The sequence below is a fragment of the Camelus bactrianus genome, chromosome 6, assembly GCF_048773025.1.
Source record: "Camelus bactrianus isolate YW-2024 breed Bactrian camel chromosome 6, ASM4877302v1, whole genome shotgun sequence".
NCBI lineage: Eukaryota > Metazoa > Chordata > Mammalia > Artiodactyla > Camelidae > Camelus > Camelus bactrianus.
This window is the reverse complement of record NC_133544.1, coordinates 35,400,362-35,419,575: the sequence shown is the minus strand read 5'-3', so window position 1 is coordinate 35,419,575 and position 19,214 is coordinate 35,400,362. Positions and strand designations below refer to the sequence as shown.

Here is a 19,214-nt window from a genome sequence, read left to right as displayed (position 1 = left end):
AGGATTTTGTATTCAAAACGGTCAAGAGTAAAATGGCAGTCGGGAATGCCCAAAGGGGGAAGCATATATAGTAAATTAAAATTCCAAAGGGAGAAAAGTACTTAAAAACGGTATAAATAGCCCACTGAGAAGACAGAAAAAAAAAAAAAAAAAAAAAAAGAAGCCTTCACAAAATGTGTTTAACCTTAAGGCACTTGGAAGGCTGGCAACCCAACTGAGTTGAACATGATGCAACCAAGCACATAAGATGTTTAACCATATGTCTATCCTGGGTCAGCAGGGTGGAAGAGATCTAAGTTTTAGATTGTAACAGGATGGAAATTTAAGTCTTGTATATGAACATTTTTATGTAAGTGTATGAATAGTTCTTTGGACATGATATTCCTAGTAGAAACCATCTCTGTGTGCAGGTGTCTTGGAGGAAATCAGTGTGGGATCAGCAGTGTTTCCACATCATAGACAGATGGGAGAATGCCCTCTGGTCTGAGGTGAAGTGCCTGGCGGTGGAGCCTGTTGCTTTTTGCAGCATCTCTTTCGTTCATAGTTTGCATGAGGTCTTAACTCAAAAAAGGATAAACCCATCTCTGCTTCTCTAATTACTCTGGGTCAGTTGGGTCTGCCTACTGGTATGTTTCTTCAAAATCCAACAGTTTAATGACATCATCCTAACCTTTACTTCAGGGTGGACTTGTATTGTTTCTGCTTCCCAATTCGCCATGACTGCTTACTTCAGCATATTATAAAGCAGCTGTTTAGGTCACCTGCTGTCATGATCAGCTTGGTGAGGTTTTCTTTTTTGTGGACAGGCTGCATTTTATTGCTGGCCAACAACCAGGATGTCATTTGATTTTGGACTAAACTTGCTTTTGTATTTCCCTAATGAAGCCAGCACTGACATCCCTGGTAGATACAAAATTTGTAATTATAGAAAAGAGCACATGTTTCCACCACATTGAAAATACCCAGTTAGGTATCGGTTCTGGACAACATCTGAGATTCATAACTATCTTGAATTTAACAAAAGATGCTTTTTATTTTAGGACAATTTTGACTTACAGTAAAGTCATGAAAAGAGTACAGAGAGTTCCCACTTACTCTTTACCTAGTTTCCCCTAAAGTTAACATCTTACATTATAATGACACATTGTCCAAACAAATTAACACTGGTACAATACTGTTAACTAAACTCTAGATTTTATTTGGATTCACCAGTTCTTCCACTAATGTCTGTCTTCTGGTGCATGATCCAATCCAGGATACCTCATTCCATTTAGTTCTTTGAATTTTTAAAGCATATTTACCAGAGCAAGGTAGACAGGAGGTAGTGTGGTTTAGTGGAAAGGATGTGGATTTGCAGATCAGATAGCTAGGTGTAGGTTTATCCTAGCTCTGCCATTTATTAACTACTTGACTGCAAAAAGTGGACAGGATTGTTTTGAGGATTAAATGAGATAAGATGTGCCAGAAAGCACCTGGCATGCAGTTAATCTTTGTTGTGTTTCTTATCTTCCTCCTGATAGTGCAAAGTAGGAAACTTTTTAGTTTTATGTGCCTAGTGAAAATTCATTTGGCTATATTATAGGGCTATTCAAGTTCAGGTCATAGGAGTCTTCTTCAGTCTTATCAATTAAATATAGTACATTGACTTGGAAAATCACACATTGCATTTCTGTATGTCTTCTGTATATTTGCCTCCAGATTATCAAGTTCAACAGATTGTATGGAGGCAGCAGTGGCCTTTTGGATCTTGTAGCCTGTGGCTACACTGGTATTCTGCAGCTCCAGGAGGAGATTCCTATAGGACCAGAAGTGAAATCCAACACCAAGCTCTGGATTCCTTTTGTAGGCTGAGCCTCAGAGCTCATTCTGGCAGCAATTCAAAGTGTACTGGAAGCCCTTGACTCAAACATGGTCAGCTACATTGGAAGAGAACACCAGCAAGGGTGCGTGGAGTTAATCTCAGAGCACTGGTTTTCCCAAATGATTTGTAATATCGATGAATACTTGCTTCTACTTCCTGTGTCTGCCATGCTGTGAACACTGAGTCAGTTGTGCTGATACGCAGTCTAAAGCTGTGTTTTGTTTTGTTTTGAGGTTAGGATTGTGTGAGAGTGAAAACCAAGCTGCTTGTTTATGCATCTTTTCCTTCTTGCCTGAAGGTAGTGATGAAAGTATGTGGAAATCTTTCGCCATTTTAGTGTAATGAAGAAAGTCTGGTTCAGCACAAAATGTTGCACTTTGCTTGAATATATTAAATGGTTTTTGCCATGAGGAATGGAGATTTCCTTTTTCAAGGCTAACTTTGTCTGGAAGATAGAGGGAAGGCCATATATCTGTGTCTTGGTTAGTTCTTTCTATTTCAGAAAGCTTATGTACTGCTAGTAGTAAGGAAGTTAGGTTCTAAAGCAGTCTCCCAGGTAGGGGAGGTGTTTCGCTGTTGTTTAGACTAATGCTGATGATATGTAGTCAACATTTCTGAAGAGCATTCATTTGCCAAACATTGAGTCCTAAGTACATGATATTGCATTAGGTACTAAAGGATAGAAAGATGAATATATTGGGGTCTTGACCCTGAGGAGCTTAAAATCTGGTAGAGGAAGTAGACATATTCATAAGTAACTATAATACAGGATATGAGAATGGTGAGGATAATGGGACAATTTTGAGGAGAGGAGTGCAATGGGGAATGGGTTTTCAGCTGGGACTTTGAGGACAAAAATTTTGAGAGGACATGGATAGACTTCATTAGAGGCAGAGGGAAAAAAATGAGTAAAACATGGAGCCATGAAGGGTGTAATATATTCCTGAACATATTGAGTAATTCAATGGGTCTGGAGTTTGGGTTTTATGTAGGTGTGTGGTAGGAGATTAGCTTAAAAGGTATGTTGGCGACAAATTATGAAGGACTGTGAATGAAATGCTCATTTTTCTGTGGTGTGGTGGACACAGTGGCTATGTTTGTGCATAATATCATGGCCTCAGTCAATTGGTCCAGGGATGGGCACTAACCCCAAACCGAAACAGAGTCCTTTTCTTGGTTTTCAAACTTGCATAAAGAGTTAAGATTGGTAGAAGGAGTCTTGGATTTAATGTTTGGGAGTTCTCAGTGACCAAAAGACCTGCCTGAGGAGGATGCTGATGAGCAGCTGGTGAGAGAGAGAGTGACCTGGGTGACAGTGGAAGGAGAAGATCCTGGCAGAGACTGAGTGCCAGGTTCTAGTTATCTCCCAGGTGCAGCAGCGTTCTGGGCTTTTTGTGGTGATATTAATTTCCCCTGGAGCCAGGAACCCCACTTTAACTGGCCTAGGCAAAAAGGTGCACTTCTTTGGGTCATGATACCACACAATAGGAAGAGCAGAATGCAGCTGGTCAGACTTGATCACCCATTCTTTGTCCCTTTTCACTTGTCTCTGCCTCTCTTCATCAAGTTAGTTTTAGTAATTCAAAGGGGCTTTCCCCAGAAGGTTGGAACCATGACTCCCAATGGTTCCCAGCTCACATTTTCTAGCTTCATTAAAGACGCTCTGCTGCGTTTCCCTTACTGTCAATTTGAGGAATTCTAGAGAAGCTCTCTGATCGGTCCAGTGAGGGTTTATGTTAACCCCTAGGCCAGAGGGCCATGATTGTGATTGGCAGGCCCATTAAAACCACAGAGGCCTGTTAAGAAGGAGCTTTTTTCCATAGGAAGGGGGAAGGATGCTGTCCATATTCAAGGGACAAAACAACAAAAGTCTACAACAGATGAGGAGGGCCCAACCTACTTCCATTGCCTTGAGTCTGGAAAAAAAGGTCTGCATTTGAGAAACATTGGCCTGGAGAGGTAGAATATGCTCTTAACTAAGACAGGAATGCTAGAGGATGAGCAGATTTGGGAAGAGGAATAGTGGGCTCCATTGGCCCACCGTTAGGATGCAGCTCTCTTTAGAAATGCAGGCAACTTGATAGTTGGGTGGTTTTTATAAAGGTTTTTATTAAGGGGGTTCCATTTGAATCAGGAATCTGGTGCTGTCAGTGCTTTCCTCCTCAAAGCTTTCTGATCAATCTGTGTTAATGAACTCCACCAGTAGAGGTGGTATACTTTTCAGAGTTTCTATTATATATGAGGCATTGTAGTAGAGCCTTTATATATAAATGTCATGTAATTTAATCATTACAACAACCATGTGAAGTGTATTATATGGAGAGAAGAAACTGAGGTAAGGGAGGGTAAGAAATCTGGCTCAAAAACAGGTCTGTCTGATTTAGAAGAAGGACAGGCTCTTGCCAGTACATTACATGCCTCTTGTAGGTACCACTGCAGTAATACGTACACTACTCTCAATAATGGCTAACAATTATTGAGCTCTTACACTGTGCTAATTGTGCTACTATTATCTTCATCTTATAGTTGGGAAAACTGAGCCCTAGGTCATGGAGTTAGTAAGTGAAGAAGCCAGCACTCAAATCCAGCTCCCTTGGTGCCAGGGGCCAAATCTACTTTCTGCTGCCTCTAGCTTCATGAGTAATGCTTAGCTGTTAGAGTTCCAAGTCAGCTGTTGCTACCATGCTTCTCTGATAGTAATTTCCAACCTGGGAAAGGATGGAGCTGGTAGCAATGTTTCCTACCACAATCTTCAGTGCTTTCTGTGCCTTAAACTCAAGGTTTGGAAGAAAGGAAAAGCCATTCATTGCACAAAGTGATTGAGGTCTCCTATCCAAAGGTATAATTAAAAGTGTCCTGGTGGTAATAAACAATAACGCCAACTTTAATAGATGACTTTTCAACACAGTATTGACTGAACATTTTATTTTCTCATTGATAATGTTCACATTTTCACCAGAAGTTTCCTGTTCTGTTAAAATATAAAGATCCTAAAAATTACCTTTATTCTTAGGGAACTTCACTTTGAGTCTTATAATTGATTTTGGATGTGTTCTCTTTCAATAAATAGCAGCATAATAACTCTACAGGTCAGCATAGCACTTGGTATTGCCTGGTTTAGTAAACTTACATTTGCTTAGCTTCTGTTAATAATATGATCAAGCAGGTGACATGACTTGGTGGGTGAATCCCTAATGTGTATATACTCATCTAAAGCCCTGTGCTGCTGTGGCCCGCCTGGTTCTATTGGTTCCCAGAGGTGGTATCCAGCTGTTTGTCAGGTTCTCCCTCTGTAACCCATGGAAATCTCAACTGTATTTCCACACTATGGATTTCCTGTTGGGTTCACTGTTTCAAAAAGTGGGCATTGGAATATTCTTTTTTATTGCAAAGAGCAAAAGTGCTATGAAAAGTTAAAATTACTATGAGTGTATACAGCTGGTATTCATTGTATGGGTTAATCTGAAAAACTTTGCCCACTTCTGATGGAGTTTGGGTTAGATTACAGTTAGTGCTCAGCATGAAATTTTTTTCATATTACACTATTATTTGATAATCATTAATTCATTCTTCATTTACTCTACTTATTCAACAAGTATCAATAAATCCTTGCTAAGAAGATGAATAAGATGTGTTCCTTATAGTGGAAGGAATTTATTATCTAATGAGCTGTTTATAGACTTTGCAGCCTTGGTAAATGCAGTGAATGTAGCTTACAATTACCAAAGAGATTCAGGCTCTCCGATTGCAGAATTGCTGAAATAAAGCGTATATTCCCGTGTGACCCCCCTCCCCCCCCCAGTATTTGGGGAAACAAATACTGTCTTTGTTGGTGGAGGGGGAAGCGATATTAGAGACAGGTGAAACCGTTTAACGTGCTTTACCTTCTTGAGGTAAGCGGCTTTCCTCAGAGCAGATGCCAGATATTATTTATAGAACTATTTTGACATTTAGTGAGAATCTGTAATATTTAGGTTTGGTGCAGACTTTCATTCTAGATGACTTTTCCAAACTTCATATCTGTGAATGCATATTATTTTCTGTGATTGCATGACTGTGCAAGAGTAAAAGAGAAGAATAAAGCACAGGCTATCAAACTGTTTAAAAGAAAATACTGGTCTGAATTATTCAATGTGTACAACCGGCATAAATCTTTGAAGTAATGGTAATGTTTCCTGACAGAACAAGGTGGAATCTATGTTCCTAATTGTGACACAGCACCTTGAAAAACATCGCTAGGTTCACAAAGATGAGGCTTTCCGTACAATTTGCCTTTTTAAAAGCTCTCCAACCTAACTCCAAGATACCGCGCTGGCCTACGGAAGCTGAGACCGAGCCCCAGCTGCGGGACCGGAAAACTTGCTGCCGGAACGTTTGTGCTGTAGTGCCTTGCTTCCGGCCGGTGCTCATTCTCAAAGGACCGTCCCAGGCAAGTGCCTGTTGGTAGGAACTTGCTTGGCCACGGGTCTGACGGGGCTTGGAGGTGGTTGTGGCTGTTGGCTGTGTCTGAAGCAGGTGTCCGGGAGAGTCCCCAGGAAAGAAGGCGCCATGGACGATCAGGGCTGCCCCCGGTGTAAGACCACCAAATACCGGAACCCCTCGTTGAAGCTGATGGTGAATGTGTGCGGACACACTCTGTGAGTTGAGGGGCAGTGGGTTCTATGCTGGTGAGACGCAGTGGGTGGGAGCTCTCGAGAGAGACGGGCGATGCTTGACCTCGGTTCACCCTAAAGGGCGTCATTAGTTTCGACACTGGGAAGGAAAGTGGGAAAAGGGAACGCTGTTTCTATAACAAACTGTATCCATTGGCCCTGAGTCTCTCTGGCCTGCTTTGGACTACTAGTTCCCTGATGCGGTAACCAGCAGTTTGTCAGGTTTACCTCTCCGTAGACAATGAAAATCTCTACTGTATTTCCAAGACTATGTGGTCAACAGGGGTCCAGACATATCGCTGGTTAAAAGCATGGGGGATCGGAGTGTTTAATTTCACGCAAAATGTTTTTATTAGAACGAAGGTGCTATGAAAATTACTGTGGTTATATACCGCTGCTATTTATTGTGTGAGTTAATTTGAAACCTCGTCGGTATGCGCACTTGTCCTGTTGGAGTTTGGTTATATTTTTTTCACTAAAAGAGAAAATTCAGATTTTGGGTAGTTAATTTTGGAGGTATAATAATGGCTGGCATTTACTGAGTACACATTATGTGCCAGGCACTGTTCTAAACGCTTTATCGTGAATTATTTCATTCCCACAACAGCCCCATGAAATAGGTATTAGTAACACTCTCATTTCACAGGGAAGGAAACAAGAGACTGTTCCAGGTCCCTTATCTAGTGGGCCCTGCTAGAATTGGAACACAGAATGTCTGACTCTAGAAGGCCCATTTTTTGGTGGTTGGAGAAGGAAGGAGGTTGAGTTTGTGTATTTTGAAGAAGTGCAGGAACTGGTCAGAGTTTTTCTTGCCACATTTTTATTGTCAAATGTGATTCAGTAAAGGTGGTTCTGTAAAGCATTTTGGGATGTAAGGTGCTATATCATGGGGAGTATATATTATATTCTTTGAGGTTTCTTAGAGATAAAAATGATGGATAATCTACAGTGTGTCAGACATAAATTACATGGTTAATTGTAGCTATACAACTACATATATAGGGATTTAGTAACTTACTTAAATGGTCTCTTTTTCTGGTAGAAATAGAAAGACTTGCACAATAATGATTATCTTTAAATGAATTCAAGAGACTATAAAATGTGAAAATATAGCTTTAATTATAATGACCCTATTATAATTTTCTTAATGTGAACTCATTATCATGTTCTCTGATGGAAATGGGATTTTATATATATATATATTTAAATAATGTATGTCTTGGATATCTTTTCTAAATCAGTATTTGTATGTCTTCCTCTTTAACAGTTGAATGGCAGTCCACTGTTCAGTTATACTGTAATTGATTTAACCAAAAAATTTAAATAAATATTTGGATTTTCAGGTTTTCACTAGTCTTATCTATTTATCTCCTTGAGCACTTATGCAAGTATATTTAAGATATAACAGGCAAACCACAAGTAAATGCCTAGTAGTAGAATTGTATGTGACTTAAACTTCGGTAAACATTGCCCAAATGTTCTCACAAAAGATTGTGTTGATTGTGATCCCAAAAGCTATGTATGGGAATTCCTGTTGCCACACATTTGCTGATACTGGGCATTATTATTTTTTAATCTTGCTCTTCTGGTAGATAATAACACATTACAGATTTTGATGTGAATACTTTTGATTTGTTAGAATATTGAATTTGTGCAGAATGTATTTCATGGAATTGAACTTGGGCATTTTTATGATACAGTTGTTAGACTGAAAGGAGTGGTATTATAATTTTGCATTACTAATTATATTAGTTATCTAATGCTGTGTCGAATTACCTCAAAACTTAGTACCTTACAACAATAAATGTATAGTTTCTGAGGATCAGGAATCTGAGAGTGGCTCAGCTGAATGATTCTGGCTCAGCGTCTTTCATGAGGTTTGCTCAAGCTGTTGTCTGAGACAGGAATATCTGTCTCCAAGGTCACTCATGTGGCTCTTGGCTTCAGTTCCTCCCTATGGACCCTCCATAGGGCTACACATAACATGGTGTTTCCCAGATTTAGTGATGAGAGAGGACCAGAAGCTGCAGAGCCTTTTATCATTTAATCACAAAACTCATATTATCATTGCTTCTGCTATATTTTATTTGTTAGCATGAAACAACCCTGTTAGAAGGTGAGAAAGTATTCACAAGAGTGTGGAATACCATGAGGCAGGGATTACTGGGCCACATGATTTTATTTTATTTTTTGTGTCCTCAAGTAGCAAAGGTGCTTTAGGATGCAGGTGATAAAGTGAGTAGAAGTTGTGCTTCACAAAGCTTCTGGAAGAACAGGATTATGGAAAGATTAAGTAGGAGTACTATTTATGGGAGAAATGCAGATCAGAAAGGAGAAAAGAGGTAAAACTTTATGGATCAAACCATTTAATTGAGGAGATTTGGGGGAGGGTCAAAGGCTGGCAGGACAATTAGATCTGATGTCCTCGTCTGGCTGGGATCTCTCTAACTTCACACTTGCTGAGAGTAATAATTTAATTTTTTTCCCAACATTTCTTGGCAACACTTGTCTTGAAAAACTTTGCCTATATTTGATTTTACTAAATCTCCTTTTTTTCATTTTAAACGTACATAAGACACAAAGTAGTAAAGTAAACAAAAACACACCCTGATATATAAAAGTAAATATTTTGCCACATTTACTTAAGGTCTCTCTCTTTATCTTTTTTTCTCTGTCCCCCTCTGTCTTATTTACTGATGTTGCTGGGTAGTTTTGAAGAGTTACCAGTCTGAATTTGATGATTGCATCCCTGTTGTATTAATTTGTTCTTCTGTATCTTCTCTAAATTGTTAGTTATTTTTAGAAATTTATCAGATTAAAGTTCAATTTACTTACTGTTGGAAAGGATAGTTGATCAGTAGTATTAATTAATTTGTTTAATATGCTGGGCTTATCCAGTACCTTTTTTGCAAATTAGGAAACAATGCCTCTTCTGGGCAGAAAAATTAGAAAAAGGCACTCATTTTGGGTAGAAGAATTAGAAAAAGGGGAGTTTTTACATATGTTGTTGCTAATTTCTAACTTAATTCTGTTGTAGTAAGAGAACACACTTTGCTAAATTTCAGTCTTTTGAAATTTTCTGAAAATTTATTTATGGTCCAGCATATGGTCTGCCTTGGTGAGCAATCAACGTATATCTGAAAAGAATGTGTATTCTGTGGCTGTTAGGTGTAGTGTATGTCACTTAGGTCAAGTTGATTGATAGTGTTACTTAGATCTTCTGTATCCTTACTAATTTATTTTATCTACTCATTTTTGTCAGTTACTCCAGCTAGATTGTGGATTTGCCTATTCCTTCTTTTAGGTCTGTCATGCTTCATATATTTTGAAACTGTCTTATTAGGTACAGAGATATTTAGAACTGCTATGCCTTCCTGATGAATTTATACTTTTGTCGTGAAATGTTCCTTTTTGTTTTTTGTAATACTCTTTGTCCTGAAGTTTTTGTCTGATATTATGTCATCTCTTATGCTTACTGTTTGATGGTATACCTTTCTCTTTTCTTTTGCTTTCAACCAATGTGTGTCTTATATCTTGTAGACAGTACATAGTTGGTCTTGCTTTTTAATGTGGTCCAACATCTCTGCCTTTTATTGATGTGTTAGCCCCTTTATTTTTAATGTAATTTTTGGTATCATTGGGTTTAAGTCTATTTGTTTTCCATTTGTCCCTTTTTTTGTTGTTCTTGTTCCTTTCTTGCCTTATTTTGGATTGATTGGATATTTTTAAGTATTGGCCTATTAGAAATAGCTCTTTATTGTTTTATTATTATTATTATTATTATTATTTTAGTGATTTCTCCAAGTATAACAAAGTGTATCTTTATCAAAGTATATTTAGAGTCAACATCTGACACTCTCTGTTTTTTGCTTTCCATTTTAATACCCCATAAATGTGAATAATGTAATTCCATTTATATACTCCTCTCATTCTTTATGCTGATGATGTCATCCCTTTTACTTCTATATATAACTCAGTATTGTTACTTTTACTTCAAACAGTCAGTTGTCTTTAAGGAAATGTAGAGAATAAAAAATAGTCTTTTTAATAAACAACTTTATTGGGCTATAATTCATATACCATAAAATTCTCTCATTTAAAGTGTAGACTCAGTTACTTTTAGTATATTCTTAGAGATATGCATTTATCACCACAATTAATTCTAGAACATTTTTGTTATTCCACAAAGAAACCCCTTACTATTTAGCCATTACCCTCCAACCATGCTCTCTCCCCCACCTCCTATCCTAGGCAACCACTAATTGCCTTTCTGTCCCAATGTATTGTCTATTCTGGACATTTCATTTAAATGAAATCAAATAATATATGGTCCTCTGTGATTGGTTTTTACTTAGTATAATGTTTTCAAGGTTCATCCATGATGTAGCATGTATCAAGACTTTATTTCTTTTTGCTACTGAATACTATTCCATTGTATGGATATACCACATTTTGTTTATCCATTCATTAGTTGATGGACATTTGGGTTGTTTCTGCTTTTTGACTATTATGCATAATACTGCTATGACATTCACGTGCAATTTTTTGTATGACAAATGATTTTGTTTTTCTCGGGTATGTACTTTGGAGTATAACTGTTGGATCATATAACTCTGTTTATTCATTTTAGGAGTTGTAAGACTTCCAAAGTGACTATACAATCTTACATTCCTACCAGCAGTGTATGAGGGCTCCAGTTTCTCTACATCTTTTGCCAACACTTGTTATAATTTGTCTTTTTGATTACAACCATCCTAATGGATGTAAAGCAGTGAAATGTATGTTCACCTACTTATTTACCTTCTTTAGTGTCTTTCTTCCTTCTTTTGGATCTGATGTTACAGTTGTATTGATTTTTTTTTTCCGTCTGAAGAACATTCTGTAGTATTTCTTGTAGTACAGATCTGTTGATGAAGAATTCTCCCAAATTTTGTTTTTGTGAGTGTTTATGTTTCACCCTACTGTTTGAAGGATATTTTTGCTTATATGAAATTTTGGGTTGTCATTTCACCCCTTGAAAGATATTCCAATGTTTTCTGATCTCCATTGTTTGTGGTAATAAGTTAGCTGTTACTCATCCTTGGTCCTTTTAATGTAAACATCTTTTGGGGCTGCTTTCAAGATTTTCTCTTTATCTTTGTTTTCTAGCAGTTTGCATGTAAGTCTAGGTGTGCTTTTCTTTGTGTTCATCCTAGTTAAGGTTTGCTGATTTTGGAACTCTAAGTCAATGTTTTTCATCTTATTTGGAAAATTTCAGTGATTCTTTCTGCACTATTTTCACTCTGTTCTCATTTTGGAACTCTGATTACATGTATGTTGGACTCTTTGATATTGTTCTTTAAGTTGCTGAGGTACTATTCATTTTTGTTCAACATTTTTCTCTGTTTTTCAGATTAGATGCTTTTCATTAATCTATATTCAAGTTACTGACTCCCATCTGCCATTTCCAATCTTCTGTTAAACCTATTCAGTAGATTTTTTCATTTATTATACTTTTGTTCTAGAGTTTTCATCTTGTTCTTTTCTATTGTTTTTATTTCTCATTAGATTTCTTATCTGTATGATCATTAAGATCATATTTTCCTTTACTTTGTTGAATGTATTTTTCCTTTAATTCTTAGAACATATTTTCTGTTAGTTCTTTAAAACTATTTAAAATAGCTGATGTTAAAGTCAGTCAGCTAGATCCAACATCTTTGCTGTTTCAGGGTTTGTTTCTGACTACTCCTTTTTTTAAACTATGGGTCACATTTTTCTTTCTTTTTTCACTTTTAGTATTTTTTTCAATTGTATACTGGATCATGTAAATGGTACTAGAAAGTGCAAATTCTATCTTTCTGTGACGAGTGCTGTTTTTTAAAATTCTTATAAGTAGTTCAATTCTGACTGATTATCTTAAACTTTGTAGGCTTGGTTTTAATCTTTGCTAGGATAGGTCTGTGGAGAGCCCATTGTGTTTCCTTACTTCACTACAACTCAGTCTCCAAACTTTTAATTCCTTGCAGAACTTGTTGGGGCTTGATTTTAGGCTTTGTTAGGGTGAATCTACAATAAGTCTTATTCTATGATGTGGTCCTTACTCTTAGTTGAGGCCTTTTTTTGTATCTCAGCTGGATGTCTGAGGTAATAAGGGTAATAATGTGGTTTCTCTACTCTGGGTGGGAACTCTGAGTATACCTAGTACTCCTTAACTACCCTCTGTTCCTCTCTCAGCCATTCTCTTTTAAGCCTTGTTTGGTTTTGCCCTGCATATGTGGAGTCTGTTCCTTGGCCGGGGACTTATGGGGGTTCCCTGCACAGACTTCTGGGCTCTCTGCCATACAGATTTCAACCACATCAGCTGCACTCAACTCTAATCTCTGCCTATTCAGCTTAGCACAACCACTGTGCCCTTCTTAAACCCTTGCTTGCTGGGCTGTGGTCATGGTAGTTGTCCCCAGGTAGAAAGATGAGGCAATTGTAGGGCTCACCTTGTGAATTTCCCATCTCTAGGGGATTATAATCTTTGTGTTGCCCATTGTCTAATGCCTGTAAACACTTGTTTTATACATTTTGTTTGTTTTATGGTTGCTCACTGTGGGAATGCTAGTCTGACATCAGCTATTCCATCATGTTTGTTAGGAAAAGCTGGCCTTACTATTGTTGAGGCACTTACTTCTGTGTACATGTTTGTTTTCTATACATCAAAATTGGCAGTTGCTTGTATGGTCATCTAACATTTCTATCCTTTTGTAGTTTCTGATTTTTTTCTTTTTACTACCTCAGCTTTTTCCCTAAAGCTTTTCTAAACATTCTTTTCTTCTTCTTTTTTCAAATGGAGTGAGCATTTTGAAGTTGATTAGGATATAATGTTGCAGAATAGCACTGGAGAATTAATATCTCATATCTGTGGATGGTAATAACAATGAAGATCTCAAAACCATACTCGTGAAGGGGAGATGGTTTTTGCTTTCACAGCATATATGAGTTGATGTCTCATGTATTTTAATAATCCAAATCCATTGAGTAATAGAAAGAACACTGAATCACGAGTTAGAAAATCTAGATTGTAGTTCTGCCACAAACTGGCCAGTTTTAGACCATTCATTTAACTTTGTTAGTTTATTTAGAACAGATAATTTTTAGCTCCCTTCAGTTTCTTAAAATCTGGGTAATTTAGTTAAATTTAGTTAAATCATTGTAGTCAGTAATTGTACTCTTTTTCTTTGACCTTATGCCATTAATAAAACTGTTTCATAAGATATTAACATTTTAGTTATTTTTATTACCTGTGACTTTTCCTTTCCAATATGGGAGAGAGCTGATCACTCTGTTTACAAAATATGTATACATAGATATGGATTGGCTATTTTATGGCTGTGTTTTTTGGTTTAACTAAAAATGACTGTTAGTACATAAATGACTGTTAGTACATTTTTGTCTTTAAGATGCTGTGTGTGCATTTCAGTTCCTTCTCTTATTGAATGTAACTAAATGTCATAGGTCTTTAAAACTGTGGTTACTAAATATTTAGTAATTATGTTATTTGTAAGGTTTCTTTTGTATGTGTAAGTATAGCCCTATCCCCTTATGACTCTTCTTCTCTAGTTCTTTTCTTTTATACTGGGAATTCTTTTTTAAGATTAATTTAGCTGCTGAAAATATATATATATATATATATATATATATATATACACACACACATATGTATATATATGAATTATATGTATATATCCATCTTTCCTTTGAAGTTATATTGTCAAATTTGTGTTCTAAGATTCAAACAGGTAATATGAAGCTGTTTATTAGGTGTTCAGACTTAATTGTTAAAACACAAGTTAGTTTATTCTGCAAGAATCTGAGGCAATAGCACATTAGTTTCCTTAGGGATATAAGTATGAATAGAGATAGTTTATTTTCTCATTGCATTTTTTCTGCTGTGGGCATAAAACATTATGTCTAACAAATATGTAGTTTGCCTGATTTTGAATCCTAGGTTTGCTACTTATTCTTAGCTGTGTGATTTAGGGAAAACTAGTTTTTTTCTTTCAGCCTTTGTTTTCTCATCTGTGTAGTGTGTTTACAGTAGCATATACCTCGTAGGATTATAGTGAAGATTAAATGAGGCACAGTTCAAGTAAGTTTAAGAATTCAGGTAAATTTAAGAGTAAACTTATTCTGTAGTCAACTGTAAAGAGTTACTTTGAGTATTCTAAATGCAGAAAAATACAGTTTTTAGGTTAAGTTTCAGGAATCTTTTGGCAATTTATTTCCTGTTTACTTAGCAACTAGTCCCTGAGATAGTAAATGGAATGAGAATGAACTGAATGAAAATTCAACCTACTTATTTTAATGATTTTCCTCAAGTTTCAAATATGTTAAGCTTTTTTTTTAAAAATAAGAAGTAAGACAACTGCAATTTATTAGTTGTTAGTGTTTACTAATATATATGTTTGCACTCATATACTCAGTAAATTTAGGCCACAGATTCCTAAACTTGCCTCATCCTAGGAATATCTTGGGTGCTTATTTAAAATATTAATTTCTAGGCTTTACCATAGATCTTTGGGGGAGGGACCTTGTAATTTATGCTGGCTGTCTAGGGGAGTCTTATGTTCAAGCAATTTTGAAAGACACTTCTGAGTATACAACAGTGAATGTGGGAGACATGATTACTGCTAACCCCATTAGTTTTATAGTGTTTTAGGTCTGCTTTTGAGTCATTAAGAGGAAATTAGTTTTTCTCTCTTCTTTATAAGGAAGAAAAGGCGAGTTTAGAGTTACAAAAATATTCTTTGTAATTAAGATGTGAAAATACTCTTTATGCTATTTGTTAAACATACTATTTGTTTAAAAAATACTGTTAAAGAAACAGAAACCTGAAATCCTGAAACCTTATTGTAACCATTCTGCTGATTTAGGAAAAGGGCCTTTGGGGAAGCAAACAATTTTGGTGGGTATATCTTAAACTTAACGCATTTTTGCAAGATTAACATCAAGGGATAAAAATGTTTAGGTGGCTCCAAATGCTTAAGTATTTTTGTGGAGCAGTCACTGAAGAGGAAAGATTAAAATATTAGCCCCTTTAGGAAAGCAGAATGCGATGTCTGATTTGGCTGTCAGGCTGAGATTGGAAGCCTGTGCAAAAAAAATGCTACAAAGTGCTATTTGTTTTGTCAAAAGGGTTGAGAGGAGGTTGGCAGATATGATTAATGTAAACTTGGAAGCTTAGCAATCATCTTTTTAGTTCTGTTCTACAACTGTTCCCCTTTTTTTAACAGATGGGGAAATTGAAGCCTAAGAAAGGTTGTATGGTTGCATTACTCACCTGGCCAGCTCTATTTTCTTCTCTCTGTGTAAACCCCAATTAGAAATTATTCAAATAAATTTTGATCACATTTGCTAAGTAAAATTATTATTAATGTAATACAACTAGATTGTAACTCAAGCCCATTTTATGTGAAAAATGAAAATACTGCAGTATTATCAAAATCAATTTGATATGCTTAGAATGCTCTTTATATTTTAGTTTCCAGGATGCTAGCTTAAAATAAAAAAATACTTTAAATATTCAATAATGATTTTTCTGTCAGTTTTTACTTTACCATGTCTTTGTTTTTGATAATACATAAACAATGTCACAGTGTTTGCTCTTTGAGGCATAATCATATGCAAATTAGAAATCCTAAATTTATTATTTATGTCATGAAATGATTTGGAAGATAACTTTTTTTTTTATCAGAAACAAACTTTATTCCCTCTTTTTCTATTATCATTTAGTTTTTTTGGAGAGCAAAAGATCTCAATATCTCTGAAAAATCTGTAATTATGTTATATGCAAGTGTCTAGAAAGATTATATGAAACACCATGTAAGGATAATTTATTTTGTAGTATTTTTATTTTACATATTTCACTTTTGACATTGTGTGTCAAAAATGTATATTATATACATGCAGAAACATATATGTATTCCCTACAAAAAGACAAGAAAATGTAAAATTTAATGGACTTCATTAGAAATGTTTTGCAATTGTAGGTTTCCTTTCATTTGTTAAGTTAGAATATGTGAAAACTAGAATTTTGAGATGAAGAAAAATGATTGTATACCTCACTCATGTTTTTTAGAAAACAAATATGATAGTGGCTGTATCATTGAAAATTAATGAGGGCTCCATCAATATGGTGCAGTGCCTCTGCATCATTGATTTATTTATATTTAATGAGCCTGCTATTCTAATTTCAGGTAACTGAAGCAAACTGCATCTAGCACTAACTCTGATTTACTTACAAACAATTCATTCCATTAAAATATAAATGTCTTAATATCTACCAATGTTAAGTATAATTTCTTCATAAATAATTCTACAGTGTTTACTTTCTGGGTATGACTAACCTGTCTACTGTTTCAGATAATGTTACTGGAACATGTTCTTTTATTTGATCTTATTTCTTGCTATTGATCTGTGTAGTTGGAGTAGAAAACATGGGAGAAAAAAACTTTTAGAAAGTAATAGGATTGTGAAGCATGACATGGCAGATGTTATATTTTTGAGATCTGTTGATGCATATATGAGAACCATTTAAGGGTATATTTCTATATTGTTTGGCATTAGGAATATGGCTTAATATTTACATTTACTTTAGTTTTAGTTTAACATGCTTTTGTTTTAAGATGTCTATTTTGTTAGTTTTATTGAAAAGATAGTATTAAAACATTTTTTGACAAAAGATTATATATAATACTTTTATAAGGCACTTATTTTAATTTTTTAACCTTCTGATTAAGTGTGCCCACATACACAAATGAACAATTATAGAAATCAATTTATAATGTGCAGTTTTTATAGAACAGAAATTTGCTCAACTACCTTTATTTTCTAAAAATGCTAATATCGCCAGTCAAATGAATATGTAATTGATATCTTAAAATTTAATAAAATAGTGTCAGCACAAAGAAATTCCTTATCCATTTTTGCAGTATGCCCAATCAACTGATGGCAAAGAGAGTGAGTTTCTTTATAAGTTGAGGTTGATAAGCAGAATTTTAAAGATAAAAATCCTTACTCTTAAGATAGTTTAAATGTATTTCTAAGACCTAAAATGTGATATGTTGCAATAGATGTTTCTTTCTGCATTATTCAGATTGTGAATGTCTTATTTCTCATAATTGTATCTGGTGCATTTATTAATATTTAATTCCTTTTGGAGGTTAATTGCAAAAAGCAGTCTATGTAATGTGCTACAACTAAATGTGAAAGCATAACAATTTATAGTAGGAATGGTGTCAATAATAATAAATTGCCATAGCTAGTGTAAGTTTAGTGCTTGTAATTCCCCCTTGGGAAATACATTATTTGTGTCTCCTTTTTATGAATTTTGGGTTTATATTATTTGAAATTAGAATAGAAACTAACATTTTTATGTTATATGCAGAAGTTAGAATGTAGCAAACTAGAGATCATTGAAAATATATGGTCAGAGTGGATTGATTAATAAAATACCACTCTGACAATTATATACGTATGTAGATACCAAGATTTTTTTTTTTCCTACCAAAAGATAGAACCAGTAATCAAACCTATGCTTTTCAGTTATATTCTTTTTACCAACACTGTGTTCCCAATTGTTGTATTCATTTATGGATTTTTGGCTTCTAGATTATCCTTACAGAGAGACATTTTGGTGCAGTGTTAAAAGCTTCAACTTTGGAATCAAAGAAACTTGAGTTAAATCCTCATGCTACCACTTACTAGTTATGTGACCTTCAGCAAAGACTTTTTGACCCCCAGATTCCTAAATCTCTAAAATGGTGATAAAAATAATACTGCCTACTGTATAGGTTTGTTGTGAAGGTTAAATAAGTGGCAATTTGTACAAAGTGCTTGGCATATTATGCTTGGCATGTAGCAGCTAATATTTATTGGGCACTTACTATTAAGAGTGGTGGTGTCAATCTTAACTGTTATGTAGTGTTTCTTTGTGGAAAACTGTAAATATTTGCAATAATAGAGAATTTTAAGTGTGCTAAGTGTACTTGTCAACCAGATGTAATCACAGCCAGCAATTTCTATGCATATGCATTTAAAAAAATTAAACACAAATGGGATTGTGCTACATAAGTGTGTCTGCAACTTCATTCACTCATTTATCAGAGTATCTTGGATAGCTTGTCATGTTTGAGCATGTAGATGTATGTTATTCTTTTTTTATGGTTGCAGAATATTCCATTTTTGAAATATATTAACTTATTTAATGTGTCATATATTAATGGAAGTTTTGGTTGTTTCTAGATATTTAGTATTGTAATTTTTCATTACATATCCTTGTCTTTGTGTGTATGCAAGTGTATCTATAGGATAAATTGTTAACAGCAGAATGTGCATTTAAAATTTTATTAGGTATTACCAATTTTTATTCTGTTTTGCTTTTTTTCAACCTTATAAGGTAGAATTGACATCTATTAAACTGCACATATTTAAATTTTACAGTTTAATTAGTTTCGACATAATTATGCACCCATGAAACCATCACCAAAAATTAAGGTAACAAATACTTCTATTAACCCCCCAGATTTCCTTATACAATTTGTAATCCTTTCTTCCCTCTACTCTCATCCTCAGGCAACAATTTGATTTGCTTTTTCTTATCATAGAGTTGTTTGCTTTTACTATAATTTCATGTAGAATCATATAGTCTGTATTCTTTTTTTTTTTTGTCCTTC

General features: G+C 35.2%; 1 protein-coding gene across 1 annotated transcript in view; it reads left to right on the top strand.

Moving 5' to 3' along the window:
- Window positions 1-6,270: 6,270 nt before the first annotated feature.
- The window catches only part of MNAT1 (MNAT1 component of CDK activating kinase), a 167,902-nt gene continuing 154,958 nt past the window's right edge, over window positions 6,271-19,214 (top strand). Inside the window, exon 1 of the mRNA XM_010962231.3 lies at window positions 6,271-6,498. Coding sequence (XP_010960533.1) covers window positions 6,410-6,498 — 89 coding nt within the window. The 5' untranslated portion in view covers window positions 6,271-6,409. The remainder of the gene's footprint in view (window positions 6,499-19,214) is intronic.